We start from the raw sequence: 24,432 nt of genomic DNA, 5'->3' as shown, positions 1-24,432 counted from the left end.
AGGGACTCCTGGTTTTTGCCCTTTAACAGGCCCTGCAAATGCTGCCACATGGGAGGGAGCATGAATGCATCCCCCCCCCGACTTGATGTCCGATTAAAGGATACCTTGCCAAGGCCTAAAACCGCCACCCGAGGCCCTGAGGGGCCTCACCGCCAAGTCCCACGACCGAGGACCAATCACCCATCCTCTGCCATCAAACCCTGTTGTCTACTCAGTCCCTAAGGATTTGTCACAAGTCATGCAGCCATAGGTCAGCACTACCCGCATCCCTATTACTTCATTAGTAATGTTTGAATATGACTCTGTTTAAATAGCTCTGCATTGTGTTTTCCTAAGTAGTTTAAGAGACCAGCTTTTTGCATGACTAAAACGATACATTTGATTGCAAAATCAAAATATAATTCAAACAGCACAGTATGGCATTAGTACAAATTAAAGATACTATTGTTGGGATGAATTGTTCTGCCTTTATCAGCCTGTAATGCCTTCTGTGCCCTTGTCTGACAATTCCTATTGCCATGCGTTTATTCATCCACACTCTTTTGTTAAGTAAAAATCATTTTACATTTTCTACTACCCCTATGCTAATCTTTAGATCTCTTCTATCGATTTGAAAGTTAATTACCTAGTAGAAAGCCAGACTCTCAGGTCCCGTCCCCCTCCCCCTCCGCTCTGCTTAAAACAGAATAGGCAAGCTGTTTAAACACTTGGAGCACAAATGTTCCTTCCAGTGGAGGAATCCACCAATGGTGAATGAACACAAGGGATTTTCTTCCATAAGCAAATGCAGCTGAATTATTTGTTCTCATGACTTATATTAGATCTCCAAGACCACAGTTTGCTGCTTCATGGGCACTTTCCATTTCTTTTGTGGCAACATTTCCCAGACAAATCAGCTTTTCAGTTTGGGGGTGCTCCTGGACCTGCTTTTGGGGGACAGTTAGCTGCAGTGTGCTTTGAATGGTGCTCTGACAGCCTCTTGAAGTTATAAAGCAGGGTGTCAGGATTCAAAATGAAAAACAAAAAAACAAAAACCCACACACATTAATCATATAAATAAAATCCAAAGCATGCTCTCAACCAGGCAGAAAAATAGAAGTTTCTTTTGTCGGGGAAGAACACTTTTGAGAAATTAGAGGACAGCTTTGGTCCAGCACTAGAAACAATAAGGAAAGAATCACGCGTCCTTTTCTGTATCATCTTTTCTGTCATACATTAACCTTAGAATTCTAGATACTACTGAAAATTTTTCTAGTGAGCTTTCCATCCTTATAATGGAGACTCCCTACTTCATCTGCTATTCAGAGCCCATGGCACAAATATTCCACGTGCCTAGCAAATATTTTAGTAGGAATGAACATAAATATACCAGTTGGCCCATTCTATTTATCCACTAATCTTTCTTTCTAGATAGATAGAGACACACACATAGTGATTCAGACACATATGTAGATGAAAAAGAGACTGACCAGGGAAATATGTTTGTGTTGTGAAAACAAACAGAAAGAGATACACACTGAGAGCTGGGAAAAGAAGAGAGAAAGAAAGAGGACAGCAGTAAATAAAAATCAGAGATAAAAACTTAAAGCTGAAGCTGAACAGAGGAAAAACAGAAAACTTGCAAACAATGAAATATGTGCTTTCATGAATAATATGAAATGGGAGGCCCAGTGGTGTGGCAGGAGAGATAATAATGCGCTTAAGGAATTGAGGAAATCTGTATAGAATCCCTAAATTACAGGGTATCACTGAAGTGGTCCGCAGAAGACAAGCCTGATATGAAGAGCGATCGACCGACAGAGGGAGGGAGTCAACGGGAAGTCAAGAAATGCATGTCTGCAGCACAAAATTGACACAGCCCACTGGCTTCATATTTATCAATGACAGTGCAGGATTGATAGCAGGTTTGCTGTAATGTTACTATTCTGTTCTGACACAGAAATGTCTTAAGGCCAATGTGATGAGAACAGACAAGAGACTACGCTGAAAAAAGGCAGGAGAGAGGTGTCAGAAACCATCCCTTCCTGGCTTCCTTTCCCCTGCAGCAACAGATACAGCAGGCATAATCGCCAAAAGATCCATAGGAAATTTGGGGCTTGTTCCTGCAAAGGCCACTTTCTCCAGGCAACTCATTCAAGTATTTTCATAAAGCACAGATGGGGGAGATCTGGCCTCTGAGACATTTTGATCTGGGTTCCAGTGGTTCTGTCACATATTAATCAAGCAATGGTAACAGGTTCAAGGGAAGTAATAGTGCCACTGTATTCTGCTCTGGTCAGACCACACCTGGAGTACTGTGTCCAGTTCTGGGCACCACAGTTCAAGAAGGACATTGACAAACTGGAACGTGTCCAGAGGAGGGCAACCAAAATGGTCAAAGGCTTGGAAACAATGCCTTATGAGGAACGGCTAAGGGAGCTGGGCATGTTTAGCCTGGAGAAGAGGAGGTTAAGGGGTGATATGATAGCCATGTTCAAATATATAAAAGGATGTCACATAGAGGAGGGAGAAAGGTTGTTTTCTGCTGCTCCAGAGAAGCGGACACGGAGCAATGGATCCAAACTACAAGAAAGAAGATTCCATCTAAACATTAGGAAGAACTTCCTGACAGTAAGAGCTGTTCGACAGTGGAATTTGCTGCCAAGGAGTGTGGTGGAGTCTCCTCCTTTGGAGGTCTTTAAGCAGAGGCTTGACAACCATATGTCAGGAGTGCTCTGATGGTGTTTCCTGCTTGGCAGGGGGTTGGACTCGATGGCCCTTGTGGTCTCTTCCAACTCTAGGATTCTATGATTCTAGGTTTGCCTGCAGTTTTACCCATCAAGGAAAATAGTTTCTAAGCTGTATATATGCATGGTTTTGCATGTAATTTATTTGTGTAATTTATGTCAGGGACTGTATCCAAGTCTTACCCATAGGGGCTAGTGGCGCGGGGTGCCAGGGCACCAAGTTCTGGAGGGCGCCAGGGAATAGGCGGAGGCTGGACGCGGCACCTCCCAGCATCAGCTCGCCGCCCTCCCCCGAAGCAGCACCGCACCGTGCCTGGAGCTTCCGTCTGCTGTGGCCACAGTGGCACAAAGTGGCCAGCTGAGCCTCCGCCTCTTCCCTGCCGGAGGAGCCGCCCTCCAGCCACTGCCCGCCTCCTCCAGCCCCACTGGCAGCGCCATCCTCCCTTAAAAAACTCTGGGAAATGGGGGGGGCACCGGAGGGAGCTTTGCACCATGGCGCTGGATATGCTTAAGGCGGTCCTGCTGCTAGGACCTTCATCCCTACAAACTTCCTCCTCCTTCCAAGACAGCCATATCTCTGGGGGACCTTTCTCACTGGACCCTTCCCTTGCCTTTAAAACCCTCTGTGGCAGGCTCAGCCTGCACACACCCACACCCAGGCTCCTGTACAATATTCAGGACCTTTAGAAGAGATCACAGTGGCACCGTCATCTTCGCAATGGAGAAACTGCTGGCTTCGTGCGAGCTGTGAGTCTCAGCAATATCCACCAGGGCACTACCCAAGCCATGTACAGCCCCCCCCCCACTTATGCACAATCGACTCACGCATGAACACATGTATGTGTAGGAAATAAATAATTCAATTCAAATCTGGAAATGTAGGGCAAGAGCTGGGGAGTCCTCGTGGCTAAAGAGGACGTCAGGGAGTGAGCTTAAATGGGCCTTATCAGGGGTGGCTCCTCCTGATTGTCCCATTACAACTGGAGCTCCCTGACAGCGGCAGCCAGCTGATCAGCACTGACAGGGAGGCCTCCTGGGATGCTACACTAAGGTTACCAGACGTCCTCATTTCCCAGGGACAGTCCCTGGATTTACAAATCAGTCCCTGCACAAAATCTATTGAAGTTGAAAAGTGTTCCGGGAGTCATTGAAAAAAATCTGGTCACCTTATGCTACACTAAGGAGTTCCCCCAACAGGAATTCCCTAGCACAGCTGAGCTTCAAACCACTTTTTTCAAGCAACCTTTTCTTCCTCTGCAGACATGGTATGAATCCAAACTGCTTCCTCTAAATGGACTTGAGTGGGGCTGCTTAATCAGCAGTTACAGCAAGACTATTGGAAGGTGTGCCCCCAGTGCCAACCCACTGATTGACACTGAAAGCAATTTTATGAAGGCTGCAACTTCCTTTGAACCTTGGGAAGTGGCAGTCATCTGACACATTATTATGTCACATGATTGACAACTGGGCAATCAACCTGGATTCAGTTCCCACCTCTGGTATAGATGCCCATTTAGAAAGATTCACTGTTGTTGTTGCTGTTGGTGCTGCTGCTGCTGCTGCTGGCATCCATCCAGAAAAAAATGGAGTCTACCTCCAAGAGTGAAGTCAAACTTGTGGAGAATCACAGCACCTGCTGTGGCTGTAGGGACTGGTAACCTGTAACTGTTGTTTTTGCTGCAATAGCAGTACTGACGTGACCGCCCCAGGGTGCAAGCCTGGGCAGTTTGTATGGAGGCCCTGGGCTGCCTAGATGACAAGACTCCCTTCTTAGCCTCACTGATGTGGTGCAAAGGAAAGCAGAGCGATGCATTTGGCACCAGCATGGTTGCAGGAGTTTCCAGAAGAAGGCGCACAAGGCACAGTCCAACCATCTTACGGACTCCACTACAATGTAAATAAAAATACAATACCTCCCCTTGCTTTCTCCTCTTAGGGTTCTCTATCTTTAAACTGAGATTGGACCAAACTGCCCAGGAGACCATATGATTCCTGCACACATTACTGGCTTCTCTGAGGGGAGGAACTTGTGTATCCTCAAGGTGTTGTTGGACCGCAGTTCTATTTTCCCTGACGCCTCCCCATTCTGGCTGGGGCTGATGGGAGTTGGAGTCCGACAACATCTGGAGAGCCACATGTTCCCCACCCCTCTGACAGAGTGTGGCTGGAGGGAAATAAATGTCACACAAGCAGGTTTGTATAATAGTAGACCTTTTTCTATCAATGCAGCAATGAGGATCAAATGCAAACTAAAATAAAAGAACAGGTGGTTTCCTATGAATGTATCAAGACTTACAGATGCATTGCCAAGAGGGTAATTACGTGTGAGAATCGCAAGCTACAGCCACAAGAATTTTCTTTGTCACAGTACATAATGGTGTGTGAGAAACCTGAATGTCACCGTAAGAGATTTTTCCAGAGGAGGTACCCAGCAAAATCAAAGGCACGCTGACAAGGAAATGATGAGGCTTGTGGCATTCTTACTCTAATTCCACACTAAAGAAAAACAATGAGCATAACGGAATTATTGTGCAGTAACCCAATGTATCTTTTAGCTGTTGTTGGCATGCAGCCAGAGCTGGAAGAATCAGGGAGGTGAGAGAGGAAACACAGTTTGATGTGTTAAAATAAAAAGATTTTGGGGAGAGGCAGGGAAACCTTTTCTAAATGCTGTACTAAGTGCTGTTTTCATTATGTGGTATTTTTACTGGAGGACGAACTGCTCACCCTTTTACAAAGAAGCATCAAAATAACACCATACTGTATTCCTGAACTCCTTGATCCCCCTGGTTTCCACACTGGGAAGGGTGCAAGTACTTTGTGTCCATTCTTCACTCCCATGTTTCTTTACTCTCCCTTGATGGCAGAGGTAATTGTGTCCCTGCTCTAGCACAGGTAAAGGTAAAGGTAAAGGACCCCTGGCAGTTAAGTCCAGTTGCAGACGACTCTGAGGTTGCGGCGCTCATCTCGCTTTACTGGTCGAGGGAGCCAACGTTTGTCCGCAGACAGTTTTTCCGGGTCATGTACCCAGAAGGACTAAGCCGCTTCTGGCGAAACTAGAGCAGCACACGGAAATGTCGTTTACCTTCCCGTCGGAGCGGTACCTATTTATCTACTTGCACTTTGACGTGCTTTCAAACTGCTAGGTTGGCAGGAGCAGGGACCGAGCAACGGGAGCTCACCCTGTTGCGAGGATTTGAACTGCCGACCTTCTGATTGGCAAGCCCTAGGCTTAGTGGTTTAGACCACAGCGCCACCCGCGTCCCCACAGCTTTAGTGCAAATAACTATGTGGGCAACTATGAGTCACCAGAGGTTCAGCATTTTTGGCAGCACAGCGGTAAGGCGGTGTGGCGTAGTGGTTAGAGTGTTGGACTAGGACCTTGGAGTCCATGGTTCAAATCCCCACGTACTCGTGAAGCTCACTGGGTGACCTTGGCCCAGTCACCGCCTCTCAACCTAACTTTCCTTCACAAAGGATTGTTGTGGGGAGTAAATGAGGAAGGGAAGAACCATGTATGCCACCTTCCTTGAGTCAGGATTTCACTGGATGGATACAGAAGGGTGTGTGTTTATGTGTATGGCAGCTTTCCTTTGAACTGTCCCTACAGGGGACAGCATTATGAGCAGCCATCTCACTCCTCCTATCTCGGGCATATTCATGCCAGCTGGGTGCCAAACATACATACAGGGGAAGGTTGGTGGTGCTGTTTGCACTAAACCATGGGTGGAGTCACTAGTTCTTGTCTGGCTGCAAAGTGTGGCCTCCTCTTGAAAGAAGGACATCACTTTCCCACAAGCACTGATTTCAGGAACGGGCAAAGGTTTTCTGCCAGCAAAGTTGTCCATAAGTAGTAAAAGCATCCCTGGGCATTTACCCCAGAGTTAATCCAGAGATGTGGGACTGTTCTTCCAGTCTGTGGTTCTGCAGCTGAGAAAAACCACATGCAGCAATTCTCATAATGTAGTTGGCCGGTCAACTAGCAGAGGCTCCTACTTGCTACTGTAAAAGGCAGCCAAACATCTCTGGAGTCCCTGGATCAACTTGGGGGTAAGTTTAGTTTCCATCCATCTGTCTCGAGAGACAATGGAAAGAGTGTGTCATTGGGGGTAAAGTCAAACTGCTGTAGAGACCCATATGCATCTTCATCTTCTTCCAGGCAGGGCAGATGAAGGCATCCTTGACGGCATTTCTTCTCTCTGTGCTCCTCCTATCCCTGTAGAATAGGTCTGGCGTTTTGTTGAACGACTAAGCAACAGATGGGATTTTGAACCCTGGTCTGTTGAAGAGCACCAATTAGTCCAGCTGGCTTCAGGCCACACATGCCCCTCTACTTTGGCAAAGGCCTTCTTCAAAGATAGTGAGCTAAATTATTTGAACCCTATTATGAGAGATGCAAGCTACCAATCCGTCCACTCACCCAAAAATGTCAATAACAGAATCAATGGAATTGTTATATAATTTGTATTTCCTACATTGCCACTCATAAAAGGGAATAATAATTCTTTTTAAGCTAAATGCTTCTCCTTCCTGTGAAGTACTGTTTTAATTAGCAGATGGGTTTTAAACAAGCCATGTTCACATAATATGTTATACATTTCAATAGGCTAATGTTCACTAAGAAACTGCAGAGTAGGCTTTCCTCTTGTAGGGATAACATGCTAAGGAGGAAAGAGGCTGTTTTCTACGCTCAACCATGGTGGGTGGTCTCTCACTGAAGGGATTTGATCCCTCTTGATATCTGCTGGAATCTCACTGCACATACTTTACACTAAGGTAAGGTAAATGACCCCTGGATGGTTAGGTCCAGTCAAAGGAGACTATGGGGTGCGTTGCTCACCTCACTTTTAGGCTGAGGGAGCCGGCGTTTGTCCACAGACAGCTTTCCAGGTCATGTGGCCAGCAGGACTGAACCGCTTCTGGTGCAATGGGACACCGTGACGGAAACCAGAGTGCATGGAAACACCATTTACCTTCTCGCCGCAGCAGTACCTATTTATCTAATTGCACTGGCGTGCTTTCAAACTGCTAGGTTGGCAGGAGCTGGGGCAGAGCAATGGGAGCTCACCTCGTTGCACAGATTCGTACTGCTGACCTTCTGATTGGCAAGCCCAAGAGGCTCAGCAGTTTAGACCACACACCTTACTTTACACTACTAGCTTATTAAAGTGCAGAAGGATTTGAATTGATATGGTTTCCTTCTTTGTACCTGTCTTTTATGTTAATTGTAAAACTTTCTTTTGACTAGTATTCATTCTGATGTCTCATTGTGACGGATGCTATATAAGACTGGAACCACATTTTATGGTGAATGCAGAGCTCCAGTTCAACTTAGTAATCCACCATCTCCTCATTCCTAACACTCCATAAGGCAGAATGCTATAAAACATATGGTATAAACGTCACGGTGCTTTTAAAAAGATCCCTGCCCACACTCCCTTCTGTTGATTACTGCTTATAGAGGGGCCATAAATCTCCAGGTGCAATGGCATGAGCATCACATGTTAGGTAGTGCCATACATTGCAGGAGACAAGGGGGGAGGAGATATACGACTGCTGCTTCTGTCATTCCTGATTTAATGACGACATGGAAATGCACACAAGTACAGAAATCTAATCATTTACTGTAAAGCTAATCACTATTTGGATTGGACTTAAAATCATTTTTTATTATTAAATTCCTTTTGGGTGTTTTATGGGAAGTGAGTACTAAATTAAATACATAAAACTGTTTAATTGCATTTTAATTATTGTCTTTTCTATTATTTTTGCTTTCTCTATTTCATCTGTGCAAGCCACCATAAGCTGCAGACTGGGGGAAAGGTGGAATATATATAAATAATCATAATTAAAAAACAAAATTTGCCAATAATTGCTCCAGCAACATAAGCAGAGGTAAGCCTATTTACACACATTTGCCCAACTGGCCTGGCCATGTGTGGATGCCCAATAAAAGAGATTCTTCAAATTCTGGAGTAAAGAATTTTTGAAACAGGAGTACACATGTAGGCATGCCTTTGAAATCAGTATTTCAGCATGTATAAAGTACAGCAGGATCCTACCCTCTGACATTACAAGGATTAGACTTTCAGAAAACTTTGGGAAAATCCAGTATTTTTTTGTCACCAGGCACTCAAAAGCTTGGTCTGTTTCCTGTTGCTGAAATTCTTCCTCAGTTGGCTTTTTATATCCACTGGTACTTCAGAGTACAAAGAAGCCTTTTCACCTTTTTTAGCTCTTTCTCACATGAAATGCTTTCATGGGGCTACTAAATTCCCTATCTGAAATGCCAAAACTCTGCAAGTCTACTTTCCGCCTCACATTCCTCCCTCTTTTCATTCTCCAGCACTTGGCAAAAACGGGTTTTTAAAAGAAAACAAATATTGACATTCCTCCATTCCCCACCACCCACTTTCCATTGCCATTTTTCTAAAGCAAATTATACTCCCAGTTCATATTCTTTAATTGCAGGAAATGCAAATAAGTGCCTATCTTTGAAATGGTTAACAACTTGAGGGGGAGCACTGGCTCTCTCCTCAGCATTTATTGGCTATGCTTCCCGGCTGAGAAAACACTTGTGGCTGTTAAAACATTATTTTGTGAGCACTTGAGGAATTTTCCATACAAAAGAGGTTTTTGTATGATACTTTCCTGATTTGTGCCTTTGTTTTTGTGAAAGAACAGCTTCTCTGGCTGGTATTGTGTGCTGACACCTGTCGCAATGATTCAGGGGCCCCTGTCTGTGAAAGCACATTTTCCCTACTCCCCAAGCACATACGTATTTAAAATGTTAATTGACTGCACCTTAATAAAGGGATATAATTTAACCTAACTCTACAATAAAAACGTGTTCACCATCTACTGTTCCGAATGTCACTTTCTCGGTACACAGCTTGCAATTTAAAGCTGCATTAGAAATGATATACTAGGCAAGAGTTGACTTTAAGAATGGGAATTAGTCACCACTTCACATTTTCTGTCAGCCAAGGTGAGAAAATGTATTGCTGTTACATTCTGCTGGTGATTTGTTTCACTGCGATCAAATGCTGTTCTAAACGGCATAGGTTGTATATAAGATGAGTAGAAGGTTTCAGCTGGGGAAATTTGTTTTACCCCAAAGAACTTTAAAGGAACACAAACTACTTTGTGACTATATTTGTTTCCCTGCAGCTTTATGGAAGAGAGGACAGCCAGTTCACCATTTTACTTAAGATTTTAGGGGAAACAACTCCCCCAAAATTTAATGTTACGGTTTCATAACACAGAGGAGTGTAAAGCATTGAGATGCTCCCTCTGAAACTCCCACAAAAGAGTCCCCAAAACAAGAAAGGGTAAAGTGCAGCATTTCCAGATTTCTCGTGTAGAGGGGACCTGTGTGCTAGGTGCAGTTAAATATCAACATCAGACAACCCACTGATATCTCTTCTTGGGTTCATTTATCCTACTGAAGTTCATGGCCAAGACACGTAAACTGAATAAGCTAGTAATGACTAATGCTCTCTCTCCTTTTGGGAGTTGCAGATCTTGTCTCTGGCAGGTTCAGCTTTCTCAACTATATATCCAGGCATTGGTAGAATATAGATGTCTCAACATAAACCACTGATTTGGGTAATCAGGAAGGGTTGAAGTCTGGACATCAAGCTCAGAGGACAAGATTATCAAAAATACCAAAAGTAACTTAAGACCACACATTCCATTGACTTTCAATGGGATGTGTGCTGCTAACCCACTTAGGAGCTTTTGGAAATCTGTCCCTTAGCAGACTAAAAGAACAAATTCAGCTCTTTAATACGGTATGGCATTACCTCCTGCTCTTTCACTGACTTTCCACTGCTCCTTCACACAACGGTTTATAGTGATGAAGGCACCTTGTACTGCAGTTGAGGTTCCAGATCATCATCAAGTGAGGTTGGGTCTTAAAGCGGGAAAGGGGAACTTGAGGCCCTCCATAAGTTGTTGGGCTCCATTTCCCATCAGCCCCAACCAGTCTGGCCACAGAGTATTCAAACGCCTTCACAGGCATTCTTCTAATCCTTACACCAACCCTGTGAAAGTGATCAGCATTATTATACTCATAATGCAGCTATGGGGTTTTGAACTGGTGCATTCCTGATTCGTCATAACCACTAGGCTGATTACTTTCCTATTTCAGACAACAGCACACTCTCCTTTTCAATTCTCCAAAGGATGCAGACCTTAACTTTTGCTTATGTTAACCTTGAAAAGTTCCGGGCCAGCAATGTGTTTGAAATGAAGGTTGCCCACTGTCCTAACACCATGATCACGCTGCAGTTTTAGTGTTCCAATCATTTTCCCCCACCTCGTCCAAAACTTTACAAACTTGAATACAACAATGCTGTGTCTTAAAACTTTTGTAAAACTGAGCAACATCTTGCTCTGAACTCTTGACGGGTGGTAACATGGCTCCTCTATTTCTCTGAGTAATTGTACATGAATATTTTTTCTATATTTTGTACCAGAGAACTAAATGCAGGCATCTGAAAACCTGTATGTGGATTGTGTCCACTTATTTCCCCCACAAAGTTTAAAGAGCCACAATTTTTCTGTGATGTCCTCTGAAGTTCAAATACCTTGGTAATACTGATTCAGCCATATTTTAAGCCATATTTTAAGTCTTATAGAATTGCATGTGGTGAATGAAGAAGGCTCTGCATTTAAGTGAAGGCTTTGGGGGTACCTGACTGTGATAATGAAGACCACATCAGCATATAGGATTCCAACTGCTAACAAGAGAAGAGAAGATTCAGGATCCCTTGAAAAATTAGAGTGGATAGTTGCCCTCCTTTGGCACTAGAGACCCACCTGAACTAAGACTGAAAGTTGTATGTCCGTGTTTGTCACCTTGTAGCTCAAAGTGGCAACTTTTCAAACTCAGGCTTAGACTGAGGCTTAGGCTTTTAGACTGAAGGCTTGGCCAAACTTGGCCCTCCAGCTGTTTTTTGGGACTACAATTCCCATCATCCCTGACCACTGGTACTGTTAGCTAGGGATGATGGGAGCTGTAGCCCCAAAACAGTTGGAGGGCCAAGGTTGGCCATGCCTGGTTTAGAGCTTGCATATGGAACTGAAAGTACAGCAACCAAGTAAAGCTATTTTTAGATTCCAGTTCAGATGTTATCCCCACCCTTGTACAGGATATATTGATTTGCTTTCCTAAGTGAGGATATAATCAAGCCATGTCAGACAAATCACCAATGCAGGATAGAATCAGGACACTTGAAGAGAGCAAGGGGCAGCTAGCTGCACACCTCAGCCTTTCAGAAACATTTGATAAACTGAGTGAGAATTGCTTCAAATGGGAATTGGAACACCCTGTGTATAGTTAAACCAGGGATTGGCAAGATGGTCCCCTCCAGATGTTGTTGGACAACTCCCATCATCCCTGCCCATTAGCCATGATGGCTGGGGCTGATGGAGTTCAACAACATCTGGAGCTCACTACATTCGCTATCCTTCAGTTAAATTAACTCATATGGCTAGATTCTGTGAAGAGAGGGAGATGGAACATTTAAACAAAATAAGAAGGTACTTGGACAGCTGGCATCTGGTTGCATGATACTTGAATTCTAGGCTAATGAAAGAAATGGTTAAGCAGTTTGTGAGTATCAATGCTAACTGCAATTAAGACAAACCAGGGTTTTGCCCTTGCAGTGGAATTCTAAACAATGGCGTCTTTGAAGTGGGCTTCAGGTCCTGGTTTCTTTCAGCATGAAATGCAACCTTGGGCAGTTTGTTGGAAAGGAAGCTTACGGATAATGTAAAAAAGAAAGAGGGAAAAAGGAAAATAAATGGAGGGTGGGGAAGAACCTTGGAAGCAGGCAGGTTTTTTGAGTGGTTAAATCATAATGAAACCTACTTTGCAACCCTATGCACACTTACCAAGACATGAGTCTCACTGGACTCAGTGCACTTGTGTCAGAGTAGACATGCACAGGATTGCACTGTTAATGTACGGATGTTACAGAAAGCAGAGAAAGAAAAAATAGATGTGTACCTGAATAAGCGTGAGAATGGCAAAGCGGTAAGAGTGGAAAACAAAGTCAATACTTACAATCTGCACTGCTGTTTTTCGGAACCACAGAAAAGTTGGAAGCCAAAGGGTTACGGACAATATCTTCCCACTGAATAGTGTCTGCATAGCAAAGAAATCTGTTCTGTCCAACGTATACTCCTCCATTTAAGATTTCTGTACCAAAGAGAAAGATGAAAACACATATATTAAGGACATTTGACAAAGGGATGGTGGGATGTGGTCATGTTAGAATATTCAAGCAGAATTAAGAACCTAAGAAGAGGCCCCCGGACGAAACTCATGGTCATAGAATCATAGAATCATAGAGTTGGAAGAGACCACAAGGGCCATCAAGTCCAACCCCCTGCCAAGCAGGAAACACCATCAGAGCACTCCTGATATATGGTTCTCAAGCCTCTGCTTAAAGACCTCCAAAGAAGGAGACGCCACCACACTCCTTGGCAGCAAAATCCACTGTCGAACAGCTCTTACTGTCAGGAAGTTCTTCCTAATGTTTAGGTGGAATCTTTTCTTGTAGTTTGGATTCATTGCTCCGTGTCCGCTTCTCTGGAGCAGCAGGAAACAACCTTTCTCCCTCCTCTATGTGACATCCTTTTATATATTTGAACATGGCTATCATATCACCCCTTAACCTCCTCTTCTCCAGGCTAAACATGCCCAGCTCCCTTAGCCGTTCCTCATAAGGCATCGTTTCCAGGCCTTCTAATTCCGCATCCAGTTCTCCCCATGGCCAACCAGATGCCTGGGGAAGCCCACAGGTGGGGCCTGGCAGGAACAGCAGCCCCCTCCTCTCCTGCCGTTTCCAGCAAGTGGCATTCAGAACATTGCTGCCTCTGACCGAGGAGACGATTAGAGCAGAGCGATTGTAGCTAGCTGTCACTGATAGCCTTATTCTCCATAAATTTCTCTAATCCTCTTTTAAAGTCATCCAGGTTGGTGGCCAACCCTACTTTCTCCAAGAGCAAGTTCCAGAGTTTAACTCTGCACTGTGTGAAGAACGACTTTCTTTTGTCTGTTAGGAATCTTTCAACTTCATTTGATGCTGGTGAGTTCAAGTGTTATGAGAGAGGGAGAATCCCCCCCCCATCCACTTTCTCCATGCCATACATAATTTTCAGTCACATCTCCTCTTGCCCACCGTCTCCGCAAGCTAAGAGGTCCCAAATGTTAACTTTAACTTTCCTGATAGAGGAGTGCTCCACTGCCTTGATCATGTCTGATGTCCTTTTTTGAACGTTTTTCAACACTACAATTTCCTTTTTGAAGTGAGGTGATCTGTACACAGAACTGTACACGGTATTCCAAGTGTGGTCACGCCATAGATATTTATAACACCATTATGATATCCAGCGGCGTAGCGTGAGTTGTCAGCACCCGGGGCAACGCAAGTAATTTGCGCCCCCTAACCCGGGGCAAGGCACGTAATTTGCGCCCCCCCTAACCCCTAACCTGCGAGTTGCCACTGGCGCTGCCGCCCAAACAACGCTGCTTGCCCGGAGGAGGAGGGGGGCAGAGAGGCGAGGAAAATGCAACGGCCCAGCAGCTGCAGCAGCAGCGGCAGAGGCGGGGCTGTGAGGAGGGGCTGCCTGGTGCACCCTCCGCGGCGAGCGCTGAGAGCCGCTGCCTGCCGGGCGCCTTCAGCCCGGATGTGCGCACAGCTCGGCGGTTCCGCGAGACATGCGGCTCTGCTACAGCCTGCGCCCGAGGCTCTTCGGCGACTCCAGAGGCAGCGAGCGCGCCCCCCCAGATGTTGCGCCCGGTGCGGCCTGCCCCCCTGGCACCCCCCACGCTACGCCACTGATGATATCATATCAGCACTTTCATTTGCCATTCATTTCCTAGCATGGAATTTGCCTTCTTCACAACTGCTGGACACTAGGTGTTCACTGAGCTAACTACTACAGCCTCAAAGTCCCACTCCTTATCAGTCCCTGCTAGTTCAGACCCCATGAGCATATAGATGAAATTAAGACATTTTGCCCCTACAAGCATCACTTTACACTTGCTTACACAGAATTGCATTGGTCATTTTACATTCAGTAAATGTAAAATGGCCCTTTTGGATCTCTTCACAATCTCTTTTTGTTTTTATGACCCTGAACAATTTAATCCCTTCTTCAAACCTTGCCACCTCACTGCTCATCCCTAATGCTGGATCATTTATGACCAACTTAAAAAGCACATGTCCCAATACAGATCCTTGGGGGGGATACCACTTTCTCCATCTCTCCACCAGGAGAACTGTCCACACATTCCTAGTCTCTGAAAGTCAGTTGCCATTTCAGGTGCAGGACTTTGAAATACTAAAGGGAGGGAAAGTGGGTCCTAAGAGAACGTGAAAAGGGGAACTGAATTCCACATAACTGTCACCCGTTGTTGCAGGGGGAGAAGAGGCCACCCCTGGAGCACACCAACAATAATTAGGATAATGGCTGGCAGCAGCTCCTGCACCTCCCACCCACCCTGGCAGTGGCCTAGAGAAAGCCATAGCTTGGGGTCTGAACATAGCTGCTGCCACCACAGCTAAAGGCAGGAGTCAAACTGAAGAGTGAACAAAAAGAGGGGGTGGCACTAAAGGAGAGCGGGGCTCAGAAATGAAAATTTTACTGTAGCTTATGATACACAAGGCCCAATTCATACATGATAAGAAGAGTATTGGTTTACAGCTAACTTGGAAAATATTCTACAGTGGTACCTCTGGTTACGAACTTAATTCGTTCCAGAGGTCCATTCTTAAGCTGAAACAGTTCTTATCCTGAGGCACACTTTCGCTAATGGGGTCTCCTGCTGCGTGCGCGCCTCTGGCGTGCGATTTTCGTTCACATCCTGGGGCAAAGTTCACAACCAGGAGCAGCTACTTCCGGGTTGGTGGAGCTTGTAACCAGAAGCGTTTGTAACCAGAAGTGTTCATAACCAGAGGTACCACTGTACTGAGGTGAAGAGCAACTTAGACCCTCCCTAGGCTGTCCTGCTCCAACAGATGGGCCACAGCTGTGGCAGAGTGAAACAAACATAAACCTAAACACATACCCTCCAACATCTCTCCAATGAAAATAGGGACATTAAGGAAAAGCGGGACATGGTGGGATCCAATCATAAACCAGGACGGCTTCTGTAAATCTGGGACTGTCCCTGGAAAATAGGGACATTTGGAGGGTCTGGATTCATGCCTACTCAGAAGTCAATCCAATGGGATCGACTCCCAGTAAAATGTGATATAGACTAGTGATCTTAGTCTCAAGCATTACGTGCAGTTAGATAGCCCAAAATATTTTATATTCTTTGTGTGCAATGGATAAACTGCTGGACTACAATGAAAGGAGACCAGGATTCAAATCCCTGCTGTACCATGAAACACACGGCGGGATTTGAGCCCGGCACTATCTCTCAGTCTGGCCTTGTGAGGATAAAATGGTGGCAGGGAGGGGGAGGAGAAGCACTCCTACTCTGAGATTCTTGGAGGAAAGGTGGGATCTAAATGTCCTATGGCTGAAACCTGAACATGCTTACAAGAAAATAAAACTCACTGAGTTGGAGGAACTTTCTTCTAAATAAATATGCATAAGATTGTGCTGTGTAACAAATAAATCAAAAATAGCAAGACAAAAGTGTGCATCATCTCCAGGAACTCTTCTCAGAAACAAACGTATAGTTCATAATTATGCAGTGTAACTGAAACTGACGCTCTGTGTGCAGAAGGGGTGGTGTCCTGGGGTGAATGCAGGCCGAGGGAAAGTTATCTACAATTCCCAGAGGGCAATAAGATAATACATAAGCCACCATTGATAACATCAGGGTACATGACAAGCCAGGAACTTTTGAAATGCGGACAAACATTTTCTGAATGCTCACAATTACAAAGCCAATTACAAATCAAGACAAGAAGCAAGGTGCACAGCACTAGTGCCCAAAGAGAGAAAACACTGCTTGCCATCAGAAAATCTAACCTTCACTTCCTGCATTTCCAGAAGCAGAAGCCTCAGATGAAAATGAGGCATTTAATATCAGTCTTGTATAATTTCCTCCCCTTGACCGTATTAATCAGGCAAAGGTACTGACATTCACTTCTAGGAAACCTTTGGCTTAAAAGGAGCTTGGCTTTTCCACAGAAAAGGGGATTAACCTACACAACAGCTATAATATAGATAAGCACACAAAACAAGTGATTGAGATTAGGAGCATAGTGTATGATCAGCCTGCATGGGCATGGATATTCTTATGATGCACACAACATCTGTTAGCAATCTTGCACTGCAACAAAGGTGGGATTTGCAAGGAAGTCTAGTGATTAGCAACAATTCTCATTTTGTTGCATTAATGTGAGGTTTGCTTAAACCCACTGCATCAAAATCTGGTATTAATGGAAGAGATGGCTCACAAACATGGAGCACCACACTGAAATTCAGACTCAACGGAACGTTTACAAATTTATATGAAATATCCCGCCCCACTATCTGAATATATAAAAGAAGCTTGTGTTGTTTGGGTACACAATCATCTCAAAATTCACCAGATGTTCAAATATGATTAGCAAAAATACTTGGTTGGACCTGTAGGGTTAGGGAATCCCTTCGTATTATTTTTCCCCTCAAGGTTTTTTGAGGAACTTGCTCTACCTGATGATCATTATTACTCAAAATTGAGTTGTTATTGTTCTAAACATATTTGTATTGTATTGTTATGAGCTGCTTTGTGAGGCCTAGGCCTTGAAAGCAGGACATAAACAGAAAAAAACCATCAGTCAGAGATAAGTGTATGGAGATGATCATACTCAAGTTTGTCTTGCTTCCTCCTGCTGAGAATCTGTAGACTGGGGTACTAATTCATAGGGATACTGGAGAAATTCAGTTTCCTTGGCATTTTAGTGGCTAACTACCCAGTTCACCCTTTTTGAACCAATACACAAATTGAAACATAACTGTCACGTCCTGGCGTGGTTGCTTGAGAGCGAACAGGCAAGACAGTCTTTTCCAGGCTTTATTATCTGTACAAAAACATTTACAGTGCAGAGCGTCTCAAGTCCGTGTCTGCTCAGTCGCTAGCAGAATCTGGGAGTGGGCGGTCCTTAAACCTCCCCCAGCATAACAGCCTTTTGAGCCCCATCCTTCTCCCCCCCTCTCTGCGCGCAAACCGACTGCGGAGAGAGGGTGTTGGCAAAGGGGGACTTGCCTCCCCCCTGCTTTGCTCAGGCTCGGTGTTGCGGCTCTCTCTAGCATCTTCTGATCCCTGTATTCCTTCCCCACTGGAGGCAGGGCTTCCCTCCTCGCCGGAGGAAGAGCTGCTTCCCACGATCTTCGGAGGCTCCTTGTAACCCAAAACAATGCACAAAGAACCAGGCTGGGGAAGGCGGCCCTGGAGGAACCACGTTTCCTCTTCCCCTTCACCACCAGGTGCCACTCTTGGACCCACCAGGCCTTTGACCTCTACAAGTGCACAGGGGGGGGGACGACCCACCCCATGCCAGAGTTTCATCTTTTATGCAGTTGGTAACACGGTTGACAGGGATGAGGGGAACATCCGATTTGGCCTTAATAGCTGCTCTTCTCTTCCTGATTTGTTAAGTCTGCACTGCTCATGCCTTTCTCCCAGTCGTCATTTTTCTCTTTTGCTCTCACGGGACAGGTCCTCCTCAGATAGTGTAAACTGCCTGTGGCTCAGTCCATTTCAGTCGACTGTTTCAAATTAAACTGAGCATCTGCTTTCCATCTATTTTGCCACTCTCTGTTCCTCCACCTCCTACACTGAGAGAGGGATGTTTGGAAAGACCTATTAAACCCTATGACACATTAAACAAATGAAGCTCAAATGTAATCAATATACAAAAGAGTTGCATTATAATGACCTCATCATCCTAAAGTTAACAACTAATTTTAATTTACAACAACACTGAAAGCAAGAGATAACATTAAATTTAAAAAGGAAACCAGAAGGAGAAAGGCTGGCAGCCTTTTGACGATGCCAACAAGTTGGCAGGAAAAGGCAAGTGAAAAATGCAGGCCTCCCCTCTGTTCTAATTAATTTGGGCGCCAGCACTTCTTGGAGACACAGATTAGGAAACTGAATGAAAGTTGGGTTGTTGTTTTTCATGCCTGCTATATTCTTTAGTAGCCGGAGTCATAGATTTTTGCTTAAGTGGTCTCTTCCTCATTCCTGTGTGGATTTTCGTGAGGCTCCCAAAAGTCCTCCCTCAGAGTCATGGGGGTAGACCCCAGAATTTGTTGCCCATTCTGGGTATTTATGAAACTCCACGGCAACCCCAATATGAATTCTTTTGCTATGCTGTTGCCAATGTTGTTTTTCAGAATTTGTAATCAAATAGATCAGGGATGTCCAACCAATAGGTGGTGATTTACCGGTAGATCACCGGCTGATCCTGGTAGAACGTGGGATCCTTATTGTGTACAAAAAGTTATGAGGGGAAAGCTAAAATCTCCCCCCAAAAAGCTCAACAATTTTGGAAACCCCCCCCCCACTCCTCCTCCCTCCAATGACAGTGGGTAGATCACTGCCGGGTTTTTTTTAATACCGGGAGTAGAGCACAGTCTCTTGGGAGCTGGACATGCCTGCCCTAGATGCCATGGGGGTAGCCAAAGGTGGGGGCAGCTGCCCCCCTAAATCAATACAAATCAATACAGTGGTGCCTCGCAAGACGAAATTAATTCGTTCCGTGAGTTTTTTCGTCTAGCGAATTTTTCGTCTTGCGAAGCACGGTGTCGGAAAAGTTTTGGAAAAGCTTCAAAAATCACCAAAAACCTCAAAAAAAGGCTACCACACCGCGTTCTATGAAGTCAAGTTGCAACTTATTAACGGTGTTAAGAAAACGGAAACAAACTTGCAAGACGTTTTCGTCTTGCGAAGCAAGCCCATAGGGAAATTCGTCTTGCGAAGCACCTCAAAAACCGCAAAACCCTTTCGTCTAGCGAGTTTTTCGTCTTGCGGGGCACTACTGTACAAATCTGAAGTTCTGCCCCTCTAACAAAAGCCTGTCCCCTCAGCAAAACTCCTGGCTACACCCATGCTAGTTGCTACATTTTGAATGCAAGTGGGGCTGGAAACTGACAGCTTATCTATCATCTATCAGAAGCCCCATGTCATATGTAGCTATGAGTAACCAGACATAGCAGGATGTCATTGGGAACAAACAAACAACTAAATAGCTAACTATCCAACCAATTAAAGGAAGGCAAGGCAAGGGAAGACAGAGTCAACATTTGCATTTGGATGTGCATCCATTTTAGTCCCACAGTCCTTGATTCATGAACGTAATATGGATGTGGCTCTCTGCTTTCATGCACTGATTTTCTGACCTAGATCAGGGCTTTGTTCTTTGCTGCAGATGATTTATAAAGCACCAAAAATTGAAATGTCACGTTTGTATTAGGAGGCAAGGGAAGTGTGATTACAAAAACGAGGACTTTAGCCTTCTTTCTTTCAGTCCAGTGACCATAAGCAAAAGCTCAAGGATGTGCATGCTTAGCGGCAAATAGGTGTCTGGGCTAGTCTTGGATTAAACCTTTAAAAGTAACAATTATCTGGGTAATTAGTGAAAAAGCGGACAAAGACTTGCAAGAAAAGCACCCAAACTTTAGTGACATTGACTTGAAGGCAGATTTCATTAGAGAAAATATTGTCCATATAGGGTGTGGGTGTGTATTTTTTTAACACAGAACTTCCCATTAAGCGCAGCTTAGAAAACAAATAATTCAGCTGCTCCAAATGTGAAGTTGGGAATAAGTATTCCGATGGGTTTGTGTTGCCTCTAGAAAGCAAGCTGAGAGCTGCTTTTGGTTTGTGGTAACCTGGGACTAAAGTTGGCTGGATTGGCAGATGAATCTTGCTTCAACCCTGCTAACTGGGTGTCCTGAAGGCAGAAGGCTAACTTCGGTGGTTTGGCACACAGCTCTGTCTCCCAACAGAAAGGCAGGACCAGGGAGCCTAGGAGGATGAGGGGAGGGAGGGGCTGCTGCCTCCTCCTGCTTCGTGGGAGGGCCAGCCCGGGGATTTTTTAAAAGCACCCCCAGTTCTATAGAATATTGTCAGAGAGAAGATTAGGCTAGAACTCAGACGGATGCACTTACTTTTTCCATATGTATACAGTGGTACCTTGGGTTACACACACTTCAGGTAACAGACTCCGCTAACCCAGAAATAGTATCTCGGGTTAAGAACTTTGCTTCAGGATGAGAACAGAAATCGTGCGGCAGCAGCAGGAGGCCCCATTAGCTAAAGTGGTACGGCAAGTTAAGAACAGTTTCAGGTTAAGAACGGACCTCCAGAACGAATTAAGTTCTTAACCTGAGGTACAGCTGTACTTAGATGTAGTGCAGACATGTGATGGATTTTACCACAGTGTTGTAATTCTGTGAGTATATGCATTTTAGGAAACATGGATTCCAGACTAGTGAGAACATTTCCAGGGAAAAGATTAAAATAACCAAAAACAAGTGGCACATGTAGCACCTGTAGCACAGTGTGGAGTGCTCCTGCTTTCAGCATTTCTACCTCTCAGTCCTCTTCCACAAGATTCCTTTCCATTCTTCTTCTCACCTGGCTTTCCATTTCCACCACAATAGTCCATCCATGCTCTGTAGTCATTGAGCATGGCCAGCCTTTGTTTGTTTGTTTAAAATGAGTCTTTTAAAAATAACATTATATCATATTAACAAATTAATCAACTCAAATACAAGAAAAGCATGCCAACAAAGTCAAATCCTATGTGTAATGCTCAAAATTCTATAATTAAGCTCAGGATTTCCTGAAAAATGTTGATAGCATTGTTTCTGCCTTCCCGCAAATATTTATCAGCCATAATACTTTGCCTTAATATGATGCTCCACCACCATCAACTGAGAGCAGGTGGAATTAGCTGACTTCCATGCATTTGCCAATAACACACATGCCATGGTTAACACGGACACAACTATTATTGTATGTTTCCTTCTAGTATGTCCTTTTATTTTTCCTAATAATATTGCCTGTAGATTTAATTGAGTCTTGTATCTTCTGTCTTCTTAGCCTCTTTTACAATAACCAGTAGCTTAGCGTCAGTTGCTGGTGCCTGGGCAGAGCCGCCTGACCATCTGTGCAGGGGGGAGCCCAGATGGTCAACACAACCCTTGGTGAGCGGAGAGGAGCACTGGGCCGGGCCATGCTGGGGCACCTGCATGGGGGCACCTGGTTAGCTCCCACTCAAAAACTGGGCTCCTGGAGCCCAATTCCCTCCTGGCACCCCCCCTCCCCAGTGCTGCACCCCTGACAATAACTGACCATTACTGCTTTTTATATAAGGACATCGCCACAAAATATAGGGAAATGTAAAGGTAAAGGTAAAGGTACCCCTGCCCGAACGGGCCAGTCTTGCCAGACTCTGGGGTTTGTGCGCCCATCTCACATCTATTGGCCGGGGGCCAGCGCTGTCCGGAGACACTTCCGGGTCACGTGGCCAGCGTGACAACGCTGCTCTGGCGAGCCAGAGCCGCACACGGAACGCCGTTTACCTTCCCGCTGGTAAGCGGTACCTATTTATCTACTTGCCCCCGGGGGTGCTTTCGAACTGCTAGGTTGGCAGGCGCTGGGACCGAGCAGCGGGAGCGCACCCCGCCGCGGGGATTCGAACCGCCGACCTTTCGATCGGCAAGCCCTAGGCGCTTTTTATATAAGGACATTTTTATATAAGGACATATGCTTTTTATATAAGGACATCGCCACAAAATATAGGGAAATGTACCTTTCCCTTTTTTTTACATCTCCAACATATACAAAACATTCTGTCACATTTTTTGTGATTTGCATTGGTGTGTGGTATTATTTACATAGTATTATATATAGCAGTTATTGGACTGTTTGGGGGGTTCCCCTTGGGGGTTCTTGTATTTCTGGAGATGCTGGGGTTTCCTTCAAGCCTGCTGGAACCTTGGTCAGTCTTCTGCATGGATGGTGTTCTTTCGGCTACATAAAAACCAGCACCCATGCATGAACATCAGAAATGATCCTTAGGCTGCAATCTAGCAGTAAGACAACTCAAACTCAATAGGACCTACTTCTGAGTAGACATACATAGGATTGCATTATAAGTACCCCAAAAGTAAAACATGCAATTAAGCCACTGTATGCAGCTTTGTCTAATGTTCAAGTGTCATCATCATCATCATCATCATCATATTTTTTTTTTAAAAAACCCTCAAAGCTTTGGGTGCTCAGAATTAGAACTTTAAATATACTCTTCCAAGCACGCTGACTAGTGCTCGTACTCCTCTCCTGTTGCAAAGGTCCAAATTGCCTACAGGGATATTAAAGACCGTTCTGCACATCACTCAGGGTTGCCTTCATAGGGACACATGGCTGCAGTTTATTCTACTTCTTTCTAACAAGCTTACAGACAGATGTCTTTGCAAATAGGTGTTTCTCACATTCACACTTTGCATTTTTTTACATACACACTTTTTAAAAAGGAATGTGTGAAACAGCTGTAGCAATCCATTCAATTCAATGGGGCTTTCAGTTGCCCGTATCACTGCCGTATCCACTTTGTTTCAAAATGCAGTGGTGCCTCGCAAGACGAAATTAATTCGTTCCGCAAGTTTTTTCTTCTTGCGAGTTTTTCGTCTTGCGATGCACGGTTTCCCATAGGAATGCACTGAAAATCAATTAATGCGTTCCTAGGGAAACCGCCTTCAGACCAGGTCCGGGGACAGTCTGTCCCCCGACCTCTTCTGAAAGCTGGGGGGGGGGACAAGGGCTTTTCTTCCCACCCCCAGCCTTCAGAAGGCTGTTCTGAAGGCTGGGGGTGGGAAGAAAAGCCCTTCTCCCCACCTCCCGCCCCGCAAGCTCCGGGGACAGGAGGGCTTTGCTGCTGCCCGCCAGCATTTTAAAAGCCCCTGCTGTCCCGGGGCGATTTTAAAATGCTGGTGGGTGGCAGCGAAAGCTTCGCTGCCGCCCGCCAGCATTTTAAGATCGCCTGGGACAGCAGAGAAGTCTCCGCTGCCCCGGGAAGGCAGGCAGGGGGGAGCAAAGACTTTTGCCCCCCGCCGGCCTTCAGAAGAGGTCCAGGACCTCTTCTGAAGGCGGGTGGGGGGCGAAAGTCTCCCCCCCGCCTGCCTTCAAAAGCCGTCTGGGACAGCGGAGAAAGACGCTGCCTTTCTCCGCTCTCCCGGGAAGGCAGGCAGGGGGGAGCAAAGACTTTCGCCCCCCCGCCGGCCTTCAGAAGAGGTCCAGGACCTCTTCTGAAGGCCGGCGGGGGGCGAAAGTCTTTGCTCCCCCCGCCTGCCTTCAAAAGAGGTCCAGGACCTCTTCTGAAGGCCGGCGGGGGGCGAAAGTCTTTGCTCCCCCCGCCTGCCTTCAAAAGCCGTCCGCGATAGCGGGAAGCGCTTCCCTGCTATGCCGGACTGCTTTTAAAATGCTGGCGGTGGGGAGCAAAGCCTTTCGGCCCCCGCCGGCCTTCCTGGACCTCTTCTGAAGGCCGGAGGGGGGGAAAGGCTTTGCTCCCCACCACCAGCATTTAAAAGAGGTCCCCGGAGATTTCCCTATGGGCTTTCGTCTTGCGAAGCAAGCCCATAGGGAAATTCGTCTTGCGAAGCGCCTCCAAAACAGAAAACCCTTTCGTCTTGCGGGTTTTCCGTCTTACGAGGCATTCGTCTTGCGGGGTACCACTGT

At 45.5% G+C, this 24,432-nt stretch overlaps 1 protein-coding gene across 4 annotated transcripts in view; it reads right to left on the bottom strand.

Annotated features, from left to right (window-relative positions):
• ERBB4 (erb-b2 receptor tyrosine kinase 4) overlaps positions 1-24,432 on the bottom strand; it is an 873,292-nt gene that overhangs the window by 256,832 nt on the left and 592,028 nt on the right. For all 4 annotated transcript variants that reach the window (XM_082228041.1, XM_082228042.1, XM_082228043.1 and 1 more), the window contains exon 4: positions 12,799-12,933. In XM_082228041.1, coding sequence (XP_082084167.1) covers positions 12,799-12,933 — 135 coding nt within the window. The remainder of the gene's footprint in view (positions 1-12,798; positions 12,934-24,432) is intronic.

Source organism: Podarcis vaucheri (genome assembly GCF_965113315.1).
Source record: "Podarcis vaucheri genome assembly, chromosome: 1".
In the NCBI taxonomy this organism is placed as follows: domain Eukaryota; kingdom Metazoa; phylum Chordata; class Lepidosauria; order Squamata; family Lacertidae; genus Podarcis; species Podarcis vaucheri.
The sequence above is the reverse complement of the archived record's forward strand: the minus strand, read 5'-3'. Positions and strand labels throughout refer to the sequence as shown.